The sequence below is a fragment of the Kwoniella europaea genome, chromosome 3 (assembly GCF_036810445.1).
Source record: "Kwoniella europaea PYCC6329 chromosome 3, complete sequence".
NCBI classification, from domain to species: domain Eukaryota; kingdom Fungi; phylum Basidiomycota; class Tremellomycetes; order Tremellales; family Cryptococcaceae; genus Kwoniella; species Kwoniella europaea.
Window position 1 is genome coordinate 1,859,134 of NC_089489.1, and position 18,995 is coordinate 1,878,128.

Genomic DNA, 18,995 nt, shown 5'->3' on the forward strand with positions numbered 1-18,995 from the left:
CCCATTAGCTCTATAATATCTTGATCCTGACCCACGCAGGAACATGCCACCTGCCAAAGCCAAGCCTGCGGCTTCAACACCGAAAGCAGCGCCTGCCGCCCCGAGGAAGACACGAGCGACAAGGACAGCGACAAAGCAGGATACAGATGCAGATGACTTGGTTGAGGGATTGGGTAAACTGCAGTTGGATCAACCTTCTCAGCCCGTCAGACGGACAGTCAAAACAACGGCACAATCATCATCGACGACTAGCACTTCGTCCAAACCCACTACCACAGCTAGGAAGACCACTACCACCAGCACAACAACCAGAAAACCTACAACCACGACTACTTCAGCCGTGGGCTCGAACTCAAAGGGTAAATCGAAAGCTACCTCGCTAGAAGATACTTTACCATGGGCACGGCCATCGTCTCCTACCGACTCGAAACCGATGTCAGTCACAGACAGGATCAAAGGAGCTATGCAAGCTGTCAACGAAACGAGCAAATCACTTTCGGCGGCTTCAACCTCTGGATTTAGATATTCGACTTCAACGATAACAGGAAGTGAAAAGGCTGGAAAAGGAGAATGGACAAATGAGAAAGTTGACACGCTGATAGCGACCTGCCAGATCGCTTTGAGAGTGTTGAGAGAATTTGACGATAAGGGTCAATTGCAGGGGAGATGTCTTGATGTTGAGAGGAGTTCAAGTGCGATTGTCGTCAAATGCATCGCAATCGGAATGGTGAGCTTGCTTTCGGTGATTGAGTCACGTAGAAGCACAGCTGATAATGTCACCAGCATCCCCAAGCTATGGAATTGGTCATAGCTTCCCGCCCTACATTACTTCGCCTATATAAGCCTCGGCGCATACCCACTCAAACACCCGTAGCATCAACATCAGCCCCATCACGCGGTCAATCAAGCTCGTCGAGATCTACTGGTATAGCTACCTCAAGCGCAACGTCCTCTCGCTCTCATAACACTGGCAAAGGTTCTGCGCCAACAACACCAGAAAGCATACCTAAGGAATGGCTTGATATGACTAGACTACCTTCACCAGAGGAAGTTCTGGAATTAGCAGAAGCTTTAAGGAATGTGCTCTTCATGAATTTGGTCTCGACTTGGACATGCCTTGTAGCACTTGCCAAGGACCTAGATCAAGTAAGTGGAACACCTCATCTTCAGAAGAAGGAACCGATTAGCTGATTAGCATATAGCTAATACCCATCCTGGTTCAACCGAAATCGGATGACGAATACCTCCATCCCCTTACTCTAGCTCTGTCACTCCCCACCCCAAGCATAAGTTTCTACCTACACACCTTTTACCGCCAAGTCAGCTCTCTGACTATACCGCCGACATCCTCCGCATACCTTCATCTGCGGCATCTCGCATTGTTAGCAATGTCAATAACCATATCGTCTTCTGTTGATAGCAAGACGACCCCGACCCAATACTGGGATACCGTACACCGCACCATAATAACCTTCATCAAAGGAGATGAACATAAAGAGAAGCTGAACGAAGCTGCTAAGGCCGTTGATGGAATTGTGGAATTTGTAGAGAATATGGTTCAGCAGAGAGGAGATACAGGCTGGTTCGAAGGGAAAGGTTGGCTGGGATTGGTGGAAATGTGGATAGGTATAGGAAGAAGGGTAAGTCGGTTACCGTGGTGCAATGGTGACTGCTAGAGATTCTTTCAGCTGATGGTGTAACCTAATCAGCTTGGAGACTCTGCAGTTATTGATAAACCTCTGGCTCTTCTCGCATCATCCACGTCAATCACTAGATCGCCTTCATCGCCACGTCCTCAAACACCCCAAGCTGGACCATCAACTCCGCCCTCTTCTTCGACTATAGCGAGTAAAGCAAACATACCTAAGACGCCCAGCTCAAGAAGTGGTGCAAGGAAGATCAAGAACCCTGATGCGGAGATAGCTAAGATATGTGGTGATCTTGCGAAGGCAAACTTGGCTATTGACAAGGCTCTATCTTGTAAGTTGTACCCAGATTGTAAATCTATCTTTCCGCAACGCTGACTTCAGGCTACAGCCAAATCCGCCTCGCCTAGTACAATGATGTGCTTAGACTCTGAAGAGCTGCTGACCCTCGGCCATTCTATCAACTCCTTGCCTCAAAATGAAGATCTACCAGTGATGGCTGGGAAAGCCTGTAGAGCGTTCGAACGGGTCAGAAGAGGCTGTCTTAAAGTCTTGGAAGGATCAAACGATCCTAACAATGGAGAACGGTTCAAGAGTGTCACAGAGGGTATACAGGGATGGTTAATCAGTTCCATTGAGTTTTGTGAGATTCTCGTGTATGCGTCAATCGTGGTGAGTGAGATCAGATATTCAAACGATATTTTTTGCTAAATGTCAAGCTTTGCACCAGGACGAAGCTACGATCAGAGATACCATTATCCCATCCTACATGGATACGATCGTTCAATATTTCCGTCCACCTCAATCATACACTGCATTCTACCCCTATATGCCTCGAGCGCGTAAAATGATGGAAAAGACCTCCAAAATTGTGAATGACACTAACAAAGCAGAGTACTTCAGGTGTCTATCAACTTTGGCATACAATGCGGCGGGACAACTCTACCGATCGAATCAGAACGAGCAAGCCGCTGAACTGTGTAAGATGAGTTGCGAATGGACGATGGAGGCTCTCAGATTGGTGGCAAACACAAGCAAGAAGGATGATAAGAGGTATATGATGATAGGAGATGTATTCAGTAGAAGGTGGGAACTGTTAGCTGGATGCTATCAGCGTTTAGGGAAAAAAGATGTGAGTGGTACTGTCTTTGAGGCACAGCAAAGCTGATTATTATCAACAGGAGATGTTTTCCGCATACTCAAATGCCTTTGCTTCCCAAAGCATTTCCACTTTCTCTCAGATATCGTCTTCATCTTCCGCCAAATCGCTCAACGAGGTTTTCGGATCTCTGACGGAATTAGACAACTCCCTTAATCGCTTGGCCAGTGTGATACTTTGGGAACCTGCGACCTACACATCTCACGGACAGGAGCTGATCAAGCTAATGCAAGAGAACTCTTGTCCACCTGCTGCTATTGGGGCTATTGGAGAGAGAATATTGGCATTGCTAGAGGAAGGGGAATGGAAAGATGAGGTAGCGAAAATCAGCTTGGATTTGGGAGATTCTATTTTGAGCGTTTATGGAGAGGATCGTCCAGTTAGAAGAATTAGGTAAGATATCGATACGCGTTGATCATACGATGGCTTACAATTTGTATAGAGTTCTGGCCAAGATGATGGGTACCATTCTGACCTCGGGTCATCAGATGGATCGATTCCCTTCTTTAATTGAGGAAGTAACGAAAGCATCGTCTCAATCTGTGAGTGACAAATACCGATGGTGTATCGAAAGAAGTACGCTGATTTACTGATTTGCAGGATCTTGGCGAAGATAGCGGTTTATTACCTTTCAAAGCGGAATACCTATCTTATACCTTGATCCTGAAAGCAATGCAGACCTATCATGCTTCCCCTCATCCGACTTTGGAAGTAATAACAGCTAGTAGAGAAGCGATTGAGAAGCTACGAAGTATCATCATACCTCCTACTTCACCTGATCAAGTTGAAGAACCTAAGAAAAAGGTACCCCTAGGACGAAGTACCACTACTAAAGCTGTTGGTACGAGACCGACTAGAAGCACGACGAGGACAGTCTCGGAACCCAAAAAGCCAGTTGCCAAGAAGGCAATGACCAAGGCGTCCGCGGCTGGTAAGTATGATATAAGCTTCTCAGCTTGCCCAAAGATAGCTTACAAGCTGGATGTAGACATAGGTGCCGCTACAAAGGGCAAACGACGGTCGAGTATAGGCCCATCCTTGGTCTTCGATGATTTGACCCGGTTGACGAGGTTTCTCGGTGAGCGCAACTCTTTTTGACGGCAACATTGGCAGCTGACCTCCAATGATACTAGGCTCGCTTGCTGCTTTGCTCGGACTATTGGGACATCCATTTCAGCAGATCGAAACATTGAAACTCCTCAGAGCTTTTCAGAGGAACAAGGATAATTTGGTGGACGGTGGGTTCTAATCATCCATCAGGCTGGTAATACTTGCCAAAACTAATAGCTGCTTCAGACTACGTTTTACGATCGGCTCAACTTGCTACGGAGTATCAGAAATTGGGTAAAACCTCTCGTGCAGGATTGGTGTTTGCACAAGCTCAAAAAGTCATCGAGCATTCCAGAAACTTAGTCTCGCTTAAAGTGAGAGTAGAATTGGGGTTGAGATTCGCTTGTTACCTTGCTTTTAAGGGGGAAGTCACTAGAGCGTGAGTATCTTAGACCTCACTCTTGAAGGTACGTGGTGTATCTGACTACCTGCGATAGTCAGGAAATATATGCCGAGGCGGCAGCTCTCGAGCTCGAAAAGGTTGAACTCGATAGGAATGCTAGCTTCAGTCGAAGGGTGATAGATAGATGTGAACAGCTAGGAAGGGCTGCATGGGCAAGAAGGGCGGTGGCTGCTATCTATGCTGCTCAAGTAAGCTCTCCAAATACTTTCATCCCATGATGGATATCCAGCTGACGATATGATGAAAGGACAACGCAGCAGCAGCTATCATGCATTTATCAGCATCTTTCCGAATATTCTCTCGTGCAGCGGATGCGATTTGTCGAATCACATCTTCTTCCCCCGCGTCACCCAAGCCTACCACAGATGCAGATGACCCGTTCGGGGTACCCCTACCGCCCTCTGCGAAACCCAAAATCGACGGCGCCGACGAACCTTCCAAAGATTCTCAGGTAGCTCCACCGTCCCAAACTACGCACTTCACGGGAAAGCACCTACACTCATTTCAATGGCATATAGCCTCATCGCTCCTATCGACCATACTCGATTTGTCTGATGCCTTTGCCTATCGGGGCACGGTAAGAGATTGTGAATATTTTTTGCGGATTGCGGGTGGAATAGCTGGAGCGGTGAAGAGTGATGTGATTTCAGCTAGAGTCGGGGCTAAGGAGGCGGAATTGAATTTCAGGATGAAGAAATGGGAAGTGGTGGGTGAGAAGCTGGAAGGTGCAGCGAGTGCTCTGAATGCTGTGAGTGATCTTTGGATATCGAACGTCGTTGCGATTCGTTTTCGTCATGACGCAGGGGACTTGGTAAGCTGACATCAGTGATATTACTCAGATTGAAGGCCCTGATATGATCGATCTGAATGTCCTCAAGGGCGACTTGTACTCCCGAACGGAGATGATCGTAGAAGCCGAACAGGTCTTTCAAAGCACTTCAAAAGAGATTGAAGGATTGGACAGGGTGTTCGTGGCCAACGAAGCCGTGTTACCTACGTGAGCATCATTCCTCTTACATACCTCTCAAGTCAGCTCACCTGAACCAATACTCGACAGACCGAGGAAGAACGCATTACTCGCTGCTTCCACCTCGAGTGTGAGAGCAAGCCTGACAGCTAGTAGGCCCACTCAACAGGGTAAAGAGCCCTTGTTGCCTTCAGCCCTGGGCCATGTACTCAGACAATACGGTGAGTCAAACCCAATATTGCAGCTATGATGACACCTCTGATGATCATTGGTGTAGCTTGGCTGCTGAAAGAAGCGGGATCCAAGGAAGAGTATGAAGAGTTGTTAAGTCAGATCAAGAGTTTACCAGCTTCGACTGAAAACAAGGTACGTCAGCTGCCCATATCCGAGCCAGATCAGCTAATCCCCATCAATAGGCCGAGGAGTTACTGCTTGAAGGTAGAATCGCTCTACATGAGGCGTTCAATACCTTCAAGACTGATCTCTTCATGAGTTCTCTTACTGAGTCTGGTAAGTCTCCATTTATCCCTGATTAATTCAACCAGGGTTGTTCCCTGATAACCTTGGAATAGCCGTCGCCATGCCAATGGGAGCACCTTTGAAACGAGTGGTGGATCGACAATCGACTCGTTTGAGTATACAACATGTTCTCGTTCGCGCGGAAGATGCCTTCTTGTCCGCCCTCTCACTGGTATCCGGAAGTGGCAAGATCGAAGGTATACGACAAGCTTGTCTCGCTTTAGCATTACTGAGGACGTTCCAAACGTCTCTTGGTCAAGGTAGTGACGAAGTGACAGCAGCTGCTGCTGGAATGCTTGGTACGCTCCCAAATTAGCTGGCCCTTGGTCAACGAAGCGTGGGTAATCCTGCTAACATCCGATCAACCTACAGCATCGAGCTCCTCCCTAACCCTTCAGCGAGAATTACTCGAAGCGATTGAATATAAATTCACAGATATCATTAACGATGATATGAAATGGCCCACTTTCTCGACGGATACCATGGACGTGGATGAACGCCCTCAGACAAATGGATCTCTTGAAACTGAGACGGAAGATTTGGATGATCATAATGGCCAACTACGAGGATATTGGGATAAGATCAAGACCAAGTATCTGACCAATTCGATTTTGTCCTTGTCATCTGAACCATCAAAAGAATTGAACAATCTTCCCCCTGAATGGGCAGTAATTACGATCAACGTCACAGACGACCGGAATACGATGTTCATCTCGAGACATCAACGCGATTGCGAGCCTATCGTGTTCTGTTTACCGTTGGATAGACAAGGTAGAAGGGAAGGTGAAGATGATTCGTTGACGTTCGATTCGGCTCTGGCGGAACTGCAAGATATAATCGATTGTAGTAATAACGGTGCCAGGACTGCTAAGAATGTGGTCTCGCGGGAAGAGAAATTGGCTTGGTGGGAGGAACGATATAGGTTGGATAAGAAGATGAAGGATTTATGTGAGAGTATCGAGTTTGTCTGGCTGGGTGCTTTCAAGGTGAGCCATCAGTTCATTGTTTCGCTTTCTGTCCCACAGTATCCATTTCGCACAAGGGAAAGCTAGTCCGAAAAAGGGCTCTAACATTCCATTGAAAATATAGACGATCTTCAGTCCTCGTCGACCTAACTCTTCAGCGATCATCACCGATCTCAAAGAACGTCTGGAGAAGATATTCGATTCGGCTTTATCCTCGACTAGCGGAGGAGGAACAGCCAAAAAGAGATCATCTAAACCACCGAACAAAGTCGAATTGGACGATGCGTTACTCCAATGCTTCATGAATCTAAGTAGTAAATGCAAAGATGAAGAAGTGGAAGATTTGGTTTACTTCATTTTGGATGTCTATCAGTTCCATGGTGTTCCTGTTGCTTTATCTGAATTGGACATTGATCAGGTGAGTGCATTTGTACTTTGTAATCGGCCAGCCACAATGAACCCCATATCGGAATCAGCTGATGACGATTCCTGTATTCGCAGATTGCTATCGATGTCAAAGGCGCGTTGGAGAAGATCGAATCTCGGATCGCACTTTCAGGCTTACGTCCACCCAAGGACGAGCATCTGTTCTTGGCACTAGACAAAAATTCCCAACCTTTCCCTTGGGAATCCATACCGATTCTGAGAGGTCGACCGATAAGTCGGATACCATCATTGTCATTCTTACTGGATCAGGTCGCCATGGGAAACCATCTACGACCGTCCTTAACTCAACCGACTTTCAACCCTGCTTCCGAAACATCCTCAAACGGGGCAGTCGATACGAGACGCACGATCAACTCAAGAAGGACCTTCTATATAATAAACCCCAGTGGTGATTTGGATAGGACACAGCAGCATTTCCAACCTTTCATCGATGAGATGGTCAAAACTGCTGGATGGAAAGGTATAGTCGGTAGACCACCGACTGAATTGGAGATGGCTGCTGCGTTGAAAGATTATGATCTGGTTTTGTGAGTGGCAAGATTTTCCATGTGCTATGTTCGCGGAATGGTATGCTGATGACCCTGGCCCATCAGATACTTCGGTCACGGTGGTGCTGAACAATACATCCGATCACACAAGATCAGACACCTGCCTCAATGTGCGACTACGATGTTATGGGGATGTTCATCTGGTCATCTGAAAGAGCAGGGTGATTTAGATAGAACTGGAACAGCTTGGAATTATATGGTTGGAGGATGGTGAGTGATATATGCCTTACCTTTTATATGACGACCGACCTTCGATGAGGTGATGGATTTGAAGGCTGATCAATAAAATGTTCTGCGTGCAGCCCATCACTCACTGCCAATCTATGGGACGTAACCGATAAAGATATCGACAGATTATCATCCCATGTCTTGAAATCATTACACCTCGATTCAGCTCATCAACCAGAGTCCAAATCACGCTCAAACACCTTGTTACCGTTATCGGAACTTTCTACCGTGGCTGCTGTCAATGCCGCAAGGGATGAATGCAAACTGAAGTATCTGACGGGTGCGGCACCGGTAGTTTATGGGTTACCTGTTTGGTTGCATTAGGCATAAGTCATGTTAGGCTTGGTATGGTACAATTTCGATGCATAAACTTTTACTTGGAAATTTCCACACTCACATTCATATGATGGGCAGGCTGTGTTATAGCATCAGAAGTCGACACGCTACCTGTTTCACCAACCTTTTGGAGAACTATCTCAAGAGGATTCTGATGGTGTCAAAGCGCAAAGCGCAATTTGGTGAGAAAGGTTGACTATCCTTCATCATGCTTCTGAGATGCTTCAACGCAGATTAAAGGAGTGACCGAAAGTGCGAATGGGAAGAGTTCGTCTGATGGAATATATAACGCAAGCTACAGTAGTAGAGATGCACAAAGATAGTCTGAATCAGCTGAATCATCCCGTACACGCCTGCTTAGAACTACCAAAGACCAAAAACATGCCTGACGATAGAAACATGGCCTCTACCAGCAGCACAGACGATGCCTCCAGCGGGACATCCATCAGACCTTCATCGTTGCAGTACGTTACTGCCAGTGGTCTTACTTCTTATATTGAAATGCCGAATCCAAGCTTCTGGCTGCACTACAATCGTTAGTTATCTGACTACCTACTCATCGGAATTTTGAGCGATGATCACTGTGAAGGCAATCACAATGGGATATGCGTGTATTGGTGCTAATTCAAGAACATCCTCTTTCAGGATGAAGAAATCTGGGCCGTACACTGCGGATGACATTCACTCGGCTTTCAACAAGATGAGCGGACATGAAGCACAGACCACGTCCACTGCAGCCGCAAGCGATGGTACGGCTTCAGAAGGACAAACATGTTTGGAGTAGTTTTACGAACCGACATGAGGTATTTTTACGAGAATCAAGTATGGAACATGAAAGCCTTAGCGTCGATCAAACGTATGACGCCTCTTCATGTTGGGTTTGGCTAGTATGACCGTGCCTTTGCCAGTCTTCGTACGGCTGGTACCTTCGTTAAATTCTCCTTGAGCTGTGGTATCTTGTCTATCAGCCATGATGAAATTGTGCAAGTACTACTTGTCGAGTATTCCAGACAAGTATGATGAACAACGATCAAACTGTTTGCGATTTGTACCTTTTTCTTGCTTAGAAAACACATAAGTCTTTGGAGTCATAAGGAAAATCGACAACCCACCTCCTTTATTCGAATAATGACTCGAGATACTGTTTCACTCAATCATCCAAATTTGTTACGGGGTAAGAAGCTCACGGCTGTATCTGATATATCTTATCATGAAACTTGATACATCTTATCATGAAACTGATTCTTGCAATTTCGAAGTCCTCTGTCCATGAAAAGGCGTACTGTAACAAGATACATCATATCATATTATATGATATTGTCCTCCTTAGTTGATAGATTTTCTTCCTCGTCCTCTTCCCTTCTTTCCTCCTCTCGCACTGGGCGTCCCTCCGATACTTCTTGTATCTTCCTCCTGGTCCGCCGTAGCAGTACTAGCAGGAGTACCGCTTACACTCGCCCGAGGTCCTGGTCCTCTTCCTCTTTTCTTCGTCACACTCATTGGCGTACTGTTCGCACTAGTGGTATTCTTTCCTTTCTTGTTCGATGCTGCGGGTTTCTGCTGAACAGGTGTTGGCTCCGGTTGCAGATCGTCATAACCCGGTAACGGTGATAAGGCACGTGGTTCCAGCTGAATCCAATTCTTCTTATCACCCAAGATAACCACTTTTGTAGAATCCAAATCCTCTTCGGCGGGTCGATAAGGAGGTAATATCCTAAGAGGTTGTAAGGGGTCGAGAGGGTATGCACCGATATACCAATTTTTGAGTTCTAACTCGGCAGGTTTTACGATTGGAGGCGATACAGCTCGGGCCTTTGAACGTGCTGAGGTGGATTTCTTGTCTTTACTCTTTGAGACTGAACTATCTTCGACTGGAATGTTGTCCAATTCGATACGGGGGAAAGTGGCTGATAATGGCTCGACAGAAGATGAAGGGTTGAAGTCGCTGTGCACGTGAGGGAGGGAACTATCGATTGATAATCTCGATTCGGAAGTAGCCGTTTGAGGTGGAACAACGTCATTCAATTTGCCATGACGAGCAATGCAGACTATACAGGATCTCATGAGCTCACAGATGCTATAGGCTTTTTGATAGTACACTTACAGAAACCGAAATTCTCCATTCGAAGTGAAATTTCCATGACCTCCGTACCCGACTTGAATCCCAATATATCTCCATGCTGTACAGTAATTGATCCTTGCTTGGTGCCATATTGCCTGATACAAACAGTCGCGTCCGAGCCGAGGAACAGAATTGACATGTATGAGGATGGCTCAATCTCGATTTTCTGTACATACAAGGTGTTAGCGGGATGTCCAAACTGACTAAGAAGGATACAGAGCACATACCGGGTATAGAGTGGTAGCTAGGCCAGGAGGATTGGCAGCGATTAGGAGGCTATCAAATCTAAGCAGCCCGTCAGTATACTTCGGGTCTGACCTAAATTGTTGTGGACACTTACTCTCGTTCACCCGGGAAGCACTTGCCGGATCTATCATTGATGAGATCCACAATCTCTAGACAGACAGGAGGGACATTTGACCAATGCGCTGATCGGTATGTTGGGAAAGCGTTGATAGGATAGGATTCGGATCCGCACAGGTAAGTGTAGAATAGCGACATCGTAAGTTCCGCTGCTATGGATGAAAAGGTTTAGCGGGTGAAGAGAAGTACGGACAAGGCCAATTCAATACTTACGTCTTTGAGTGGTCACTGCCGTATATCTCCTCATGGGTATCTCATCCTCTCCCTGCATTTGCAATTTTTTCAAAACGTCTCCGGCGATACTATTAACACCTTGACCTTCATGAGCAAGAATGTGGTGCACTTCGCAGTTGGATCCAAAGATGAGTGGCTCCAGAGAATGCTTGATAACCTTTATGTTGTTATCAAAAAGTGACCATGAGCGATTGACCTCGAATGGGATCGAGGCATAACCATCATCCTGTCGCGTAGAGGTACATACCGGACGTGAAGGTGGACGTAATTCTTCTGCGGTGTATATCCGTCGAGGTGGTTTAACAGAATGCTATGCACGACCAGTCAATTTATCATATCGGTATTTTACTCAACATAATGAGAAACTTACTCCACAAGCTTCGCAAGACCATCCAGCCCACTTATACCTCTCCTGCGCTGAACCACACTTATGACATACCCAACCTCTCCAGAACTCGCGTCCAGCATGCGATTGGGTGATATCGTGGCTTATACCCGATGGTTCAGGAGGTCGAAGTTGAAGACCGAGCGTTTCAGGCAAGACTCGAGTTCTGGGCAGAAGAGGGAAAGGAATATTGGTGAATGGTCCGATATGGTCTGTGATATACCTGATCAGCATACCGAGGCGCATCGGACAGAGAATGATAAGTGTAGAAGGTAGACTCACTTGCAAGACTGGAAGCATCTCCAAAGAACCAGGGGCATCGTTCATTCAAGCATATATCACCATCCCGATAGACTTTGGTCGAGATATGTTTACACTGCGGGCAGATGTACTGGTATACACGATTGACATCCTTTGATGAACCTGACGAAGGCGATTGGACAGTTGTTGAACCACAGCCCGATCCAGCTATCTGCCATTCAGCTTCCTGAGTGTTTGTAGGCGGTAACGCAGTGGGACGTGTCGGTCGTGTCACCGAACTCCACCATGGTACACCCTGACTTCCGCCAGTACACCATTCAAATCTAAATTTCCAAATGACAGATTCAGGAGGTCCGATGGGCCGGTTTTGCTGAGCATGGAAAAATTGTACTTCGGGCATGACAGGCTCAGGCTATGATCTAGCATTAGCATACGACTCACTGCGATTCTAGCATACAAAAACTTACCCAAGCATCGGTTATCCAGAACCAGCCCAGGACAATAAATGGTCTGGGTACTTTGAAAGGCACAGCCGTGTAATCCTGAGCGACAGCTAAAGCCACGGGCGTTCGAGCTCTGTTAGCCATGAGCAAGGCTTCGACTTCGGGTGCTTCCTTCACATCTTCACCGACAGTAGAATTTTCTTGTTTGATCTGGTTCTGAGTACTAGCCGCCAATGCTCCACTTTGGGAAGGTGAAAAGATGTTGAGAGGAGGTGTGAAGGATCGTATACGGGGTCCTCCCAAAGGCTCTTGGGAAATCGGTGCAGGGGGATCCGACCCATTTAGGTCTTGATGGTAATCCGATTTCTGCTTTCTAGAAGGACCACTATAGCGATGGACAATTTAGCGTGAATTCTTCACTAGAGTAGAAACAACTCACATTGCAGTGATGATAGTGCCCGTATCTTTGCCCATACCCCAATATGCACCTTGAGCATCCGGTATATCTCCTTCCAGTATCACTCCTCTCGCTATACCACCTACACCAATCTCGACGCTGGCACCAGCTGTCGTCTTTGGATTTCGCAGGTATTCACAAGCAGCATGTAGTGATCCTCTGGTCTTGGCCCATACGGGACAAGGGCCATGCATATCCGTTAAAGGTGGTTTCTTAGCGTTAGCTTCTAATCTTGAGAAATATTGTCGGTCGGCCGGAGAGAGTGGGTGTTTGGAAGTGTGTGGTAACACGCTGGTGGAGTCTCGATGAGATTTACGCCGTATACGCTTAACACCAATTTCTCCCCCGGCCCCTCCAGAGAGTCTCCTCTTCTTCCTGGGCTTTTCCTTTCCGCCATTAGTTGACATTGTTTGATCGAGATTCATAGGTTCGTGGAGAAGATCAGGATTTGTTGTTGGGACATCACTGTGGTGTTGCTGAACGGCTTTGCCTTTCCCTTTAGCGGAAGATGATGGTGTGGGTCTAGGTTGTGAAGATGATGAGATTCCATTCTTGATAGGGGTTGAAGTACCTTCATTAGGCAGTTTCGTTCTTCCTATTTCCGCTTTGAGATTCCGACGTTTACCTTTTGGACGCATCATCCCCCATGCTTTACCAGGTATACATGTCACTCCTCTTCCTATACATCTAGCGCAGTTTGGCCACCCACGATCGCAATGTTGGGCTACCGCGGGATTCTTACAGCATTGGCATGTCGGAGGGAGGAAGTACACTGCTCGTGCTGCAGCATGATTAGGCATCATCAGCAAACGCTCCATCCTGCAAGCAGGAAATTTCTCGACGTTGAAGCGTATTGAACCAAAAAAATAAAACGTGCACTCACCACTCTCCTTCTCCACCCCGATCCAAACACTTTTCTTATCCAGCCTGTCATCTATATCAGCCGGTAGATATTTAGGTCTATAGAGAGAATTCGCAGGAAAATTTTCGATGATAGGTTGAGGAGTCATATCGCCCCAATGTGGATTTGGGATCTTGTCAGGTGGATATACGATATCATAAGGTGGTTCATACGGTGGTTCTCCGGTCGGTATAAATCTACCTCCTGATGCTTGCGATAATTTCGACGGGGTAGACAATTCAGGACTACAGTATTGAGCAACATTGTCGCTCAGTCATTTATGTATTTCAATGTGTATGTATACCAATGTGGAAGATACGGGAGAGATATCACCCACCCTACGCTCCTATGCTGTCCGTTAGCGCCTTTACCACTAGAACTTGCCCTTCTACCATTTACACCTGTATTAGGTATGTATGGTGTGAATGTAGGTATTTCGACCGGTGCGGACGACATCGTATTCGCAGTGGGTGATGTGGGTATCGATTGAGGAATAGTAGAAGAAGACTCGATAAGGGCAGAAGTAGGAATGACAGGTGAAGAAGCGGCGGGTTCTAGTGTCAGTGGTTGTGGTTGAGGTGTCGAGGGTGTTGGGTCCATAACGATATCTGAATCTTCGTTTGGGATCTTCAGAGATGAATCTGAAGGATCGGACATGTCGATGCGCTCCCAAGAGTGGGGAGCAGGAAGCAAAAGGAGCGAGACGAATGCAAAGTGTGGTCGAATTCAATAAGGTTGGACAGGGAAGAGAAGAAGAGATTGAGTTGTAGCGAGTGTTTAAAGTGCAAGTAGAGTGTATGGAATCATTCGCAAACGCCCGATACGAGTACATCATCACCATCAAACTGGATACTAACCCATCATACACATTGACTTTGTTCATTCATTCCGAATCATATACATTGCATATCCAGAGCAGATCATGTTCAAATCACTACGATCTCTCCTCGCTACGCCCTCAGAGGAATCAAGGGTGAATGCAGGAGAGTACGAACCCCTGTCGGTAGGGGACGACGCTTCTTCTCATCGAGAGCGCGATGGGCTCAAGGATATCCGACATGAACCAAAAGTCTATCTGTCTTTCTGGGTACTCGGTGCAGGTGTATTGATGAGCTGGAATGGTAAGCTGTTCGAACTCCATATCTGCGTGGGATACAAAGCTAATTTAGAGCATATGACAGCTCTCATCTGTACGATACCGCTCTTCATCACGTTCTTCCCTGCCGATTCAAGTGTCAAATCAAATCTCGCGAGCTACGTCTCATCTTCGTACTGCTTTGGTAATTTGTTCTTCCTCGGTCTAGCTCAGAGGAATGTAGGGAATGTAAGTCTTATTTATCTCCACGAGTTCTGTTCGCTGCCCGCTGACATCTAAATGGTTGCGTGTAGACCTCACCATCCAAACGAATACATTGGTCATTACTCTTACTCTTAGTAACAGCGATAATCCTCACATTCCCCTTACTTCCGTTAATCCTACCATCATTATCTCCCCAGCTACTATTCCCTACGATCATCCTGGCCACCGTAGTACTATCAATCTCTACGGCATACCTTCAATCAGGTGTATTCGCCTTATCGGCATTATGGGGATCCAAGGAGATACTAGCCGTGATGTCAGGTCAAGGTGGTATAGCCGTACTAGTCTCACTCGTTCAACTTGTCCTAGCCATCATTGCTACTCGGAACAAACAGGAAGAGAAAGGCGGCAAAGCCTCGACGATGGCTGGTGTGGGATTGTGGGCAGCAGGATCAATCGGTACGATGGCGTGTCTAGTCGCTCATAGGTATCTGATGGATCATCCTGAATATTCAAGTATAACCAACTCTACAAGCACTAGGTTACCTGAAGATAATCCAAGAGAAGAGAAAAAAGGGTTGACCAGGAAGGTATTCAAGAAGAATTCACTGTTGATGGTTGCTGTGGCATGGGTGTTCATCGTTACTTTGGTGAGTAGGGTTTCCTCAACATCACATGCTGGTCATTCAGTTCAGCATCAGGTGACATTGAAGCGAAAGTATACCTGATGCAAGAAGGACTGTGCTCATTTAATGTGTCTCCAGTCGATCTTCCCACCAATCACAACGACCATTGTATCAACCCATCAGCCCACACCTCGATTACTCCAACCAAACGTGTTCATCCCCCTACATTTCTTGCTATTCAACAGTGAGTTCCCAACTAGCTCAACTGATTGAAGCGAGTCCATCTAGTAGATGAAGCTCTTGCTAATTCTTCATTACTAGTCGGCGATTACTGTGGTCGTACCTACTTTCCCTCAATCCCACTCCTATTCACTACCTCCCCACCACGTATCCTATCCTTATCACTCTTGCGTACACTATTCATACCCCTGATCTTCCTGTGCAATACGACCCCTCGAACATCCACACCTGTATTCAATTCAGATCTGATATATTTCCTGATAATAATATTATTGGGATTGACTAACGGATATATCGGTTCATTATGTATGATCGTGGCTTCTTCGCCAGAGCTGAATAAGAGGATCGAGGAAGACGAGAGGGACGTGGCTGGAACATTGGCAAGTTTCTGCTTGGTCACTGGTCTAGCTATAGGTAGTGCAGCAAGTTTTGTAGTAGCTTCTTTAGTTAAGGGATAAATATACATAACCACATTCGCATGTATCTCATGATCAAGTACTTCTCACGTCATTCTTCCAATATCTATAGATATTCTTTGCTTTCTTCTCTACTCTGATATTTTGATCAACAATTTCCCAGCGGTTCCCCTTCCTTGTATATCCTTTTGAGCCTGGATGACATCTTCAGCCGAAAATCCATATTCCTTGTGAACAGCATAATGAATCTTCGCTTTCTTGGTGAGATCAATCAATTCGGAAGTATACTCGTCCCATTCCTCTTGGGTTTTCACTACGGCGAAGAGCGTTGGTCGAGTGACCTTGAGGGCTTTGGGTGAGAGTTTCGTGGCAGGGAATGGTGGGACCGCACCCTAGTATGTCCAGAACAAAAGTCAATATATGACCTACACGCCTGATATATTTTACATTGCTTTTGCAATAAGATAGCAATGACGTTATCACCCACCGAAGCGTTACCATAGGTCACGATTGTTCCTTTTCTCCTCACCACTTCGAAATCCTCTTCCCAAGTGTCCTTCCCAACACCATCATAAACGGCATGAACACCTTGACCACCTGTCAATTCGAGAATCTTCTTGACGTTCGATTCAGATGAATCGCTCGAGAGTAATACGTGGTCCGCGCCAGATTGCTTGACTGTGTCGACTTTGGATTGGGAAGATACAGTTCCAATGACATTTACACCGAGATATTTGGCAATCTATCATATGAATTAGCATGTAACCCATATCAAATAAATACGGTTTTGTTTGTGAATGGGTATGACTCATGGACTAATTGAGATCAAAACACTCACCTGAGTTAAGATTAACCCTACACCACCAGCGGCAGCTCTATTCAATATCCAATCACCTTTCTTAACTTGATAACTCTCCTTGAGGAGGTACAAGGCGGTCAATCCCTGAGTAGCCATCGATACACCATCTTTAGGATCAATATCTTCGGGAAGAGCCGCGACTCTATCTCTGGAGGCTACTAGGTATTCCGCAAAAGCACTTCCAGCAGTGGTGAATACCCTACTGCCTACTTTGATGTGGTATCCTTCAGGTGCTTGGACTAAAGTACCCACTGCGTCTTGGCCTACGGTGTATGGGTGTTGGACGGGGTACAACCCTGATCGAAAATCTACAGTGCGAACCATCATAGAATATCAGTACGAGACTGTAAGGAAGCAGAATGGGTAAGAGAGTGAATTACAGTTATCAATGTAATTCACACCACTACAGTATGGATGGAAATCGCGCAGATATCAGCCAAAAGAACCTCTTATTATTAAGGATGTTGGATGAACTCACCTCCATTGAACCTTGATCAAGACCTCATTCTCCTTGGGCACAGGCGTGGGTATCTCCCTCAATACGTTGACTTCCGGTCCGCCAACTTTGTCGACCTATCTCCTGCTTAGTAAGCGATCCATCTTTCCACCATTTGGGTTGAAAAGCGTTGAAGACTCACCTGGATAGCTTTGATAGTCTTGGGGATTTGAGTTGACATACTTCTTATGGAACTTGTCTGATTTCGTAGGAGGTTTCGAGTGATGTTTGATACTATGTGCATGAACGGCTACAGTCCTGTGAATATATATGTTTTACACAGGAGGGGCGCAAGAAGGAGATGATGATTGGTGATGATGTGATTTATCGTTATTTCATGCAATGTGCGAGTATATATAGCAGGCGTCGGTTCGGACCGATGATCTTGATCATGATCTTAGATAATCAAATCCGCCGGAAAAGTCGGAGGAGGGAGGAGGAGATTTGTCGGACGGTTAAGAGCATGGGACTCGTACTCACTTAGGGGTCAATTCTGAGCCATACTCGTACTGAAGGATGGATAGAAACCAAAGGAAGGTGTTTCACCTGATACTCAGCACGATGGTCAGATGTTCATTCATCATCTATCACTAACAATGACAGAAGACAGCTATCTTCATTCTACCGTTCTCATCCGACCATACTCATGCAATCGAAGCGACTACTAACATGACAGGACATGAGACACAATACACTGACATCGATGTTACCTCAAGGTCAGAAGTCATGCCTGATGAGGACGTCTCGAACGAACCCACTCAAGGTAATTCTCCAAGTGGCGATTCATCTAAAAACATCGTGTATGGTGTATAAACCATCTGAATTTACCTGGCATCATTCTCTCTTCGATAAGGGGTTGTTCAGGATGATAATCTTATTTTTTTCCTAGATATAAAATTCCTCAGAGCGCCATCAGAACATCAATAACAAATGGCAGGGAAACTACCTTCCATGACTCTGATGGTCAATACATTTACGTACCTCATGGAGAATGGTATGAGCATCGCGAGACTAGGGAAAATTCACGGGTAGTAACGTGAGTAACAGCTTTATCTGCTCAATACATTTCCCCAATACATAGTTTCGACGGCCGACTGTGGTAATATTGACGGTGCGGTGTGCATTGTAGATCACTTAAATCGTTTGTGAATTGAATGGATAATCGAGGTGACATGATACGACTAAAGACGACTTCCAATGGACATACAACATACTACCAGACTGACTCGAACGAAGGATATCCACTTGAAGCTTTTGCTGAAACTTGGAATGGGCAATATGATGATTTGCCTGTAAGGTTTCATAAACCTTTACCTGGTGGGAGGACCCAGATATGGAGAGGAAACCGGATGGATGTTATTGATTGATATCAAACGGTAGGGATATATCGGTGATGTACTGTGCTGATGCAAGTCATGAATTCAGGCAGAATACATTTGGGATACACCTTGAATTCTGTTCTGTTTTGAGCCTTCCATTGGGATAAAGAATAGCACAATGTCTGTATAGTCCACTGACAACACGGTATAAACTATCTATACAGTATCCTTCTGGACTATTGTAT

General features: G+C 46.0%; 4 protein-coding genes across 4 annotated transcripts; 2 read left to right on the forward strand and 2 right to left on the reverse strand.

Moving 5' to 3' along the window:
* Positions 1-43: 43 nt before the first annotated feature.
* On the forward strand, positions 44-8,316 carry V865_008551 (uncharacterized protein; the record flags this gene model as incomplete). The annotated part of the gene is made up of 24 exons (XM_066232285.1): positions 44-727; positions 784-1,146; positions 1,203-1,640; positions 1,710-1,980; positions 2,038-2,318; positions 2,377-2,778; positions 2,828-3,198; positions 3,248-3,347; positions 3,406-3,736; positions 3,800-3,883; positions 3,939-4,043; positions 4,102-4,294; positions 4,353-4,506; positions 4,566-5,066; positions 5,158-5,315; positions 5,376-5,506; positions 5,563-5,651; positions 5,702-5,795; positions 5,858-6,103; positions 6,177-6,790; positions 6,894-7,187; positions 7,271-7,743; positions 7,810-7,974; positions 8,067-8,316. The coding sequence occupies 24 exons, from the start codon at positions 44-46 to the stop codon at positions 8,314-8,316; spliced, it is 6,792 nt and encodes a 2,263-aa protein (XP_066088382.1).
* A 1,338-nt stretch (positions 8,317-9,654) lies between these two features.
* V865_008552 (uncharacterized protein) lies at positions 9,655-14,151 on the reverse strand (the record flags this gene model as incomplete). Its single annotated transcript, XM_066232286.1, has 11 exons — positions 9,655-10,376; positions 10,433-10,616; positions 10,678-10,735; positions 10,791-10,965; positions 11,027-11,357; positions 11,418-11,644; positions 11,715-12,105; positions 12,161-12,521; positions 12,576-13,374; positions 13,477-13,739; positions 13,832-14,151. 11 exons carry the CDS (start codon positions 14,149-14,151, stop codon positions 9,655-9,657), a joined length of 3,831 nt encoding a protein of 1,276 aa, XP_066088383.1.
* A 265-nt stretch (positions 14,152-14,416) lies between these two features.
* On the forward strand, positions 14,417-16,118 carry V865_008553 (uncharacterized protein; the record flags this gene model as incomplete). Its single annotated transcript, XM_066232287.1, has 5 exons — positions 14,417-14,615; positions 14,676-14,818; positions 14,884-15,444; positions 15,559-15,664; positions 15,742-16,118. The coding sequence occupies 5 exons, from the start codon at positions 14,417-14,419 to the stop codon at positions 16,116-16,118; spliced, it is 1,386 nt and encodes a 461-aa protein (XP_066088384.1).
* An 89-nt stretch (positions 16,119-16,207) lies between these two features.
* V865_008554 (uncharacterized protein) lies at positions 16,208-17,612 on the reverse strand (the record flags this gene model as incomplete). Its single annotated transcript, XM_066232288.1, has 6 exons — positions 16,208-16,468; positions 16,564-16,818; positions 16,915-17,243; positions 17,316-17,338; positions 17,414-17,508; positions 17,574-17,612. The coding sequence occupies 6 exons, from the start codon at positions 17,610-17,612 to the stop codon at positions 16,208-16,210; spliced, it is 1,002 nt and encodes a 333-aa protein (XP_066088385.1).
* Positions 17,613-18,995: the final 1,383 nt, after the last annotated feature.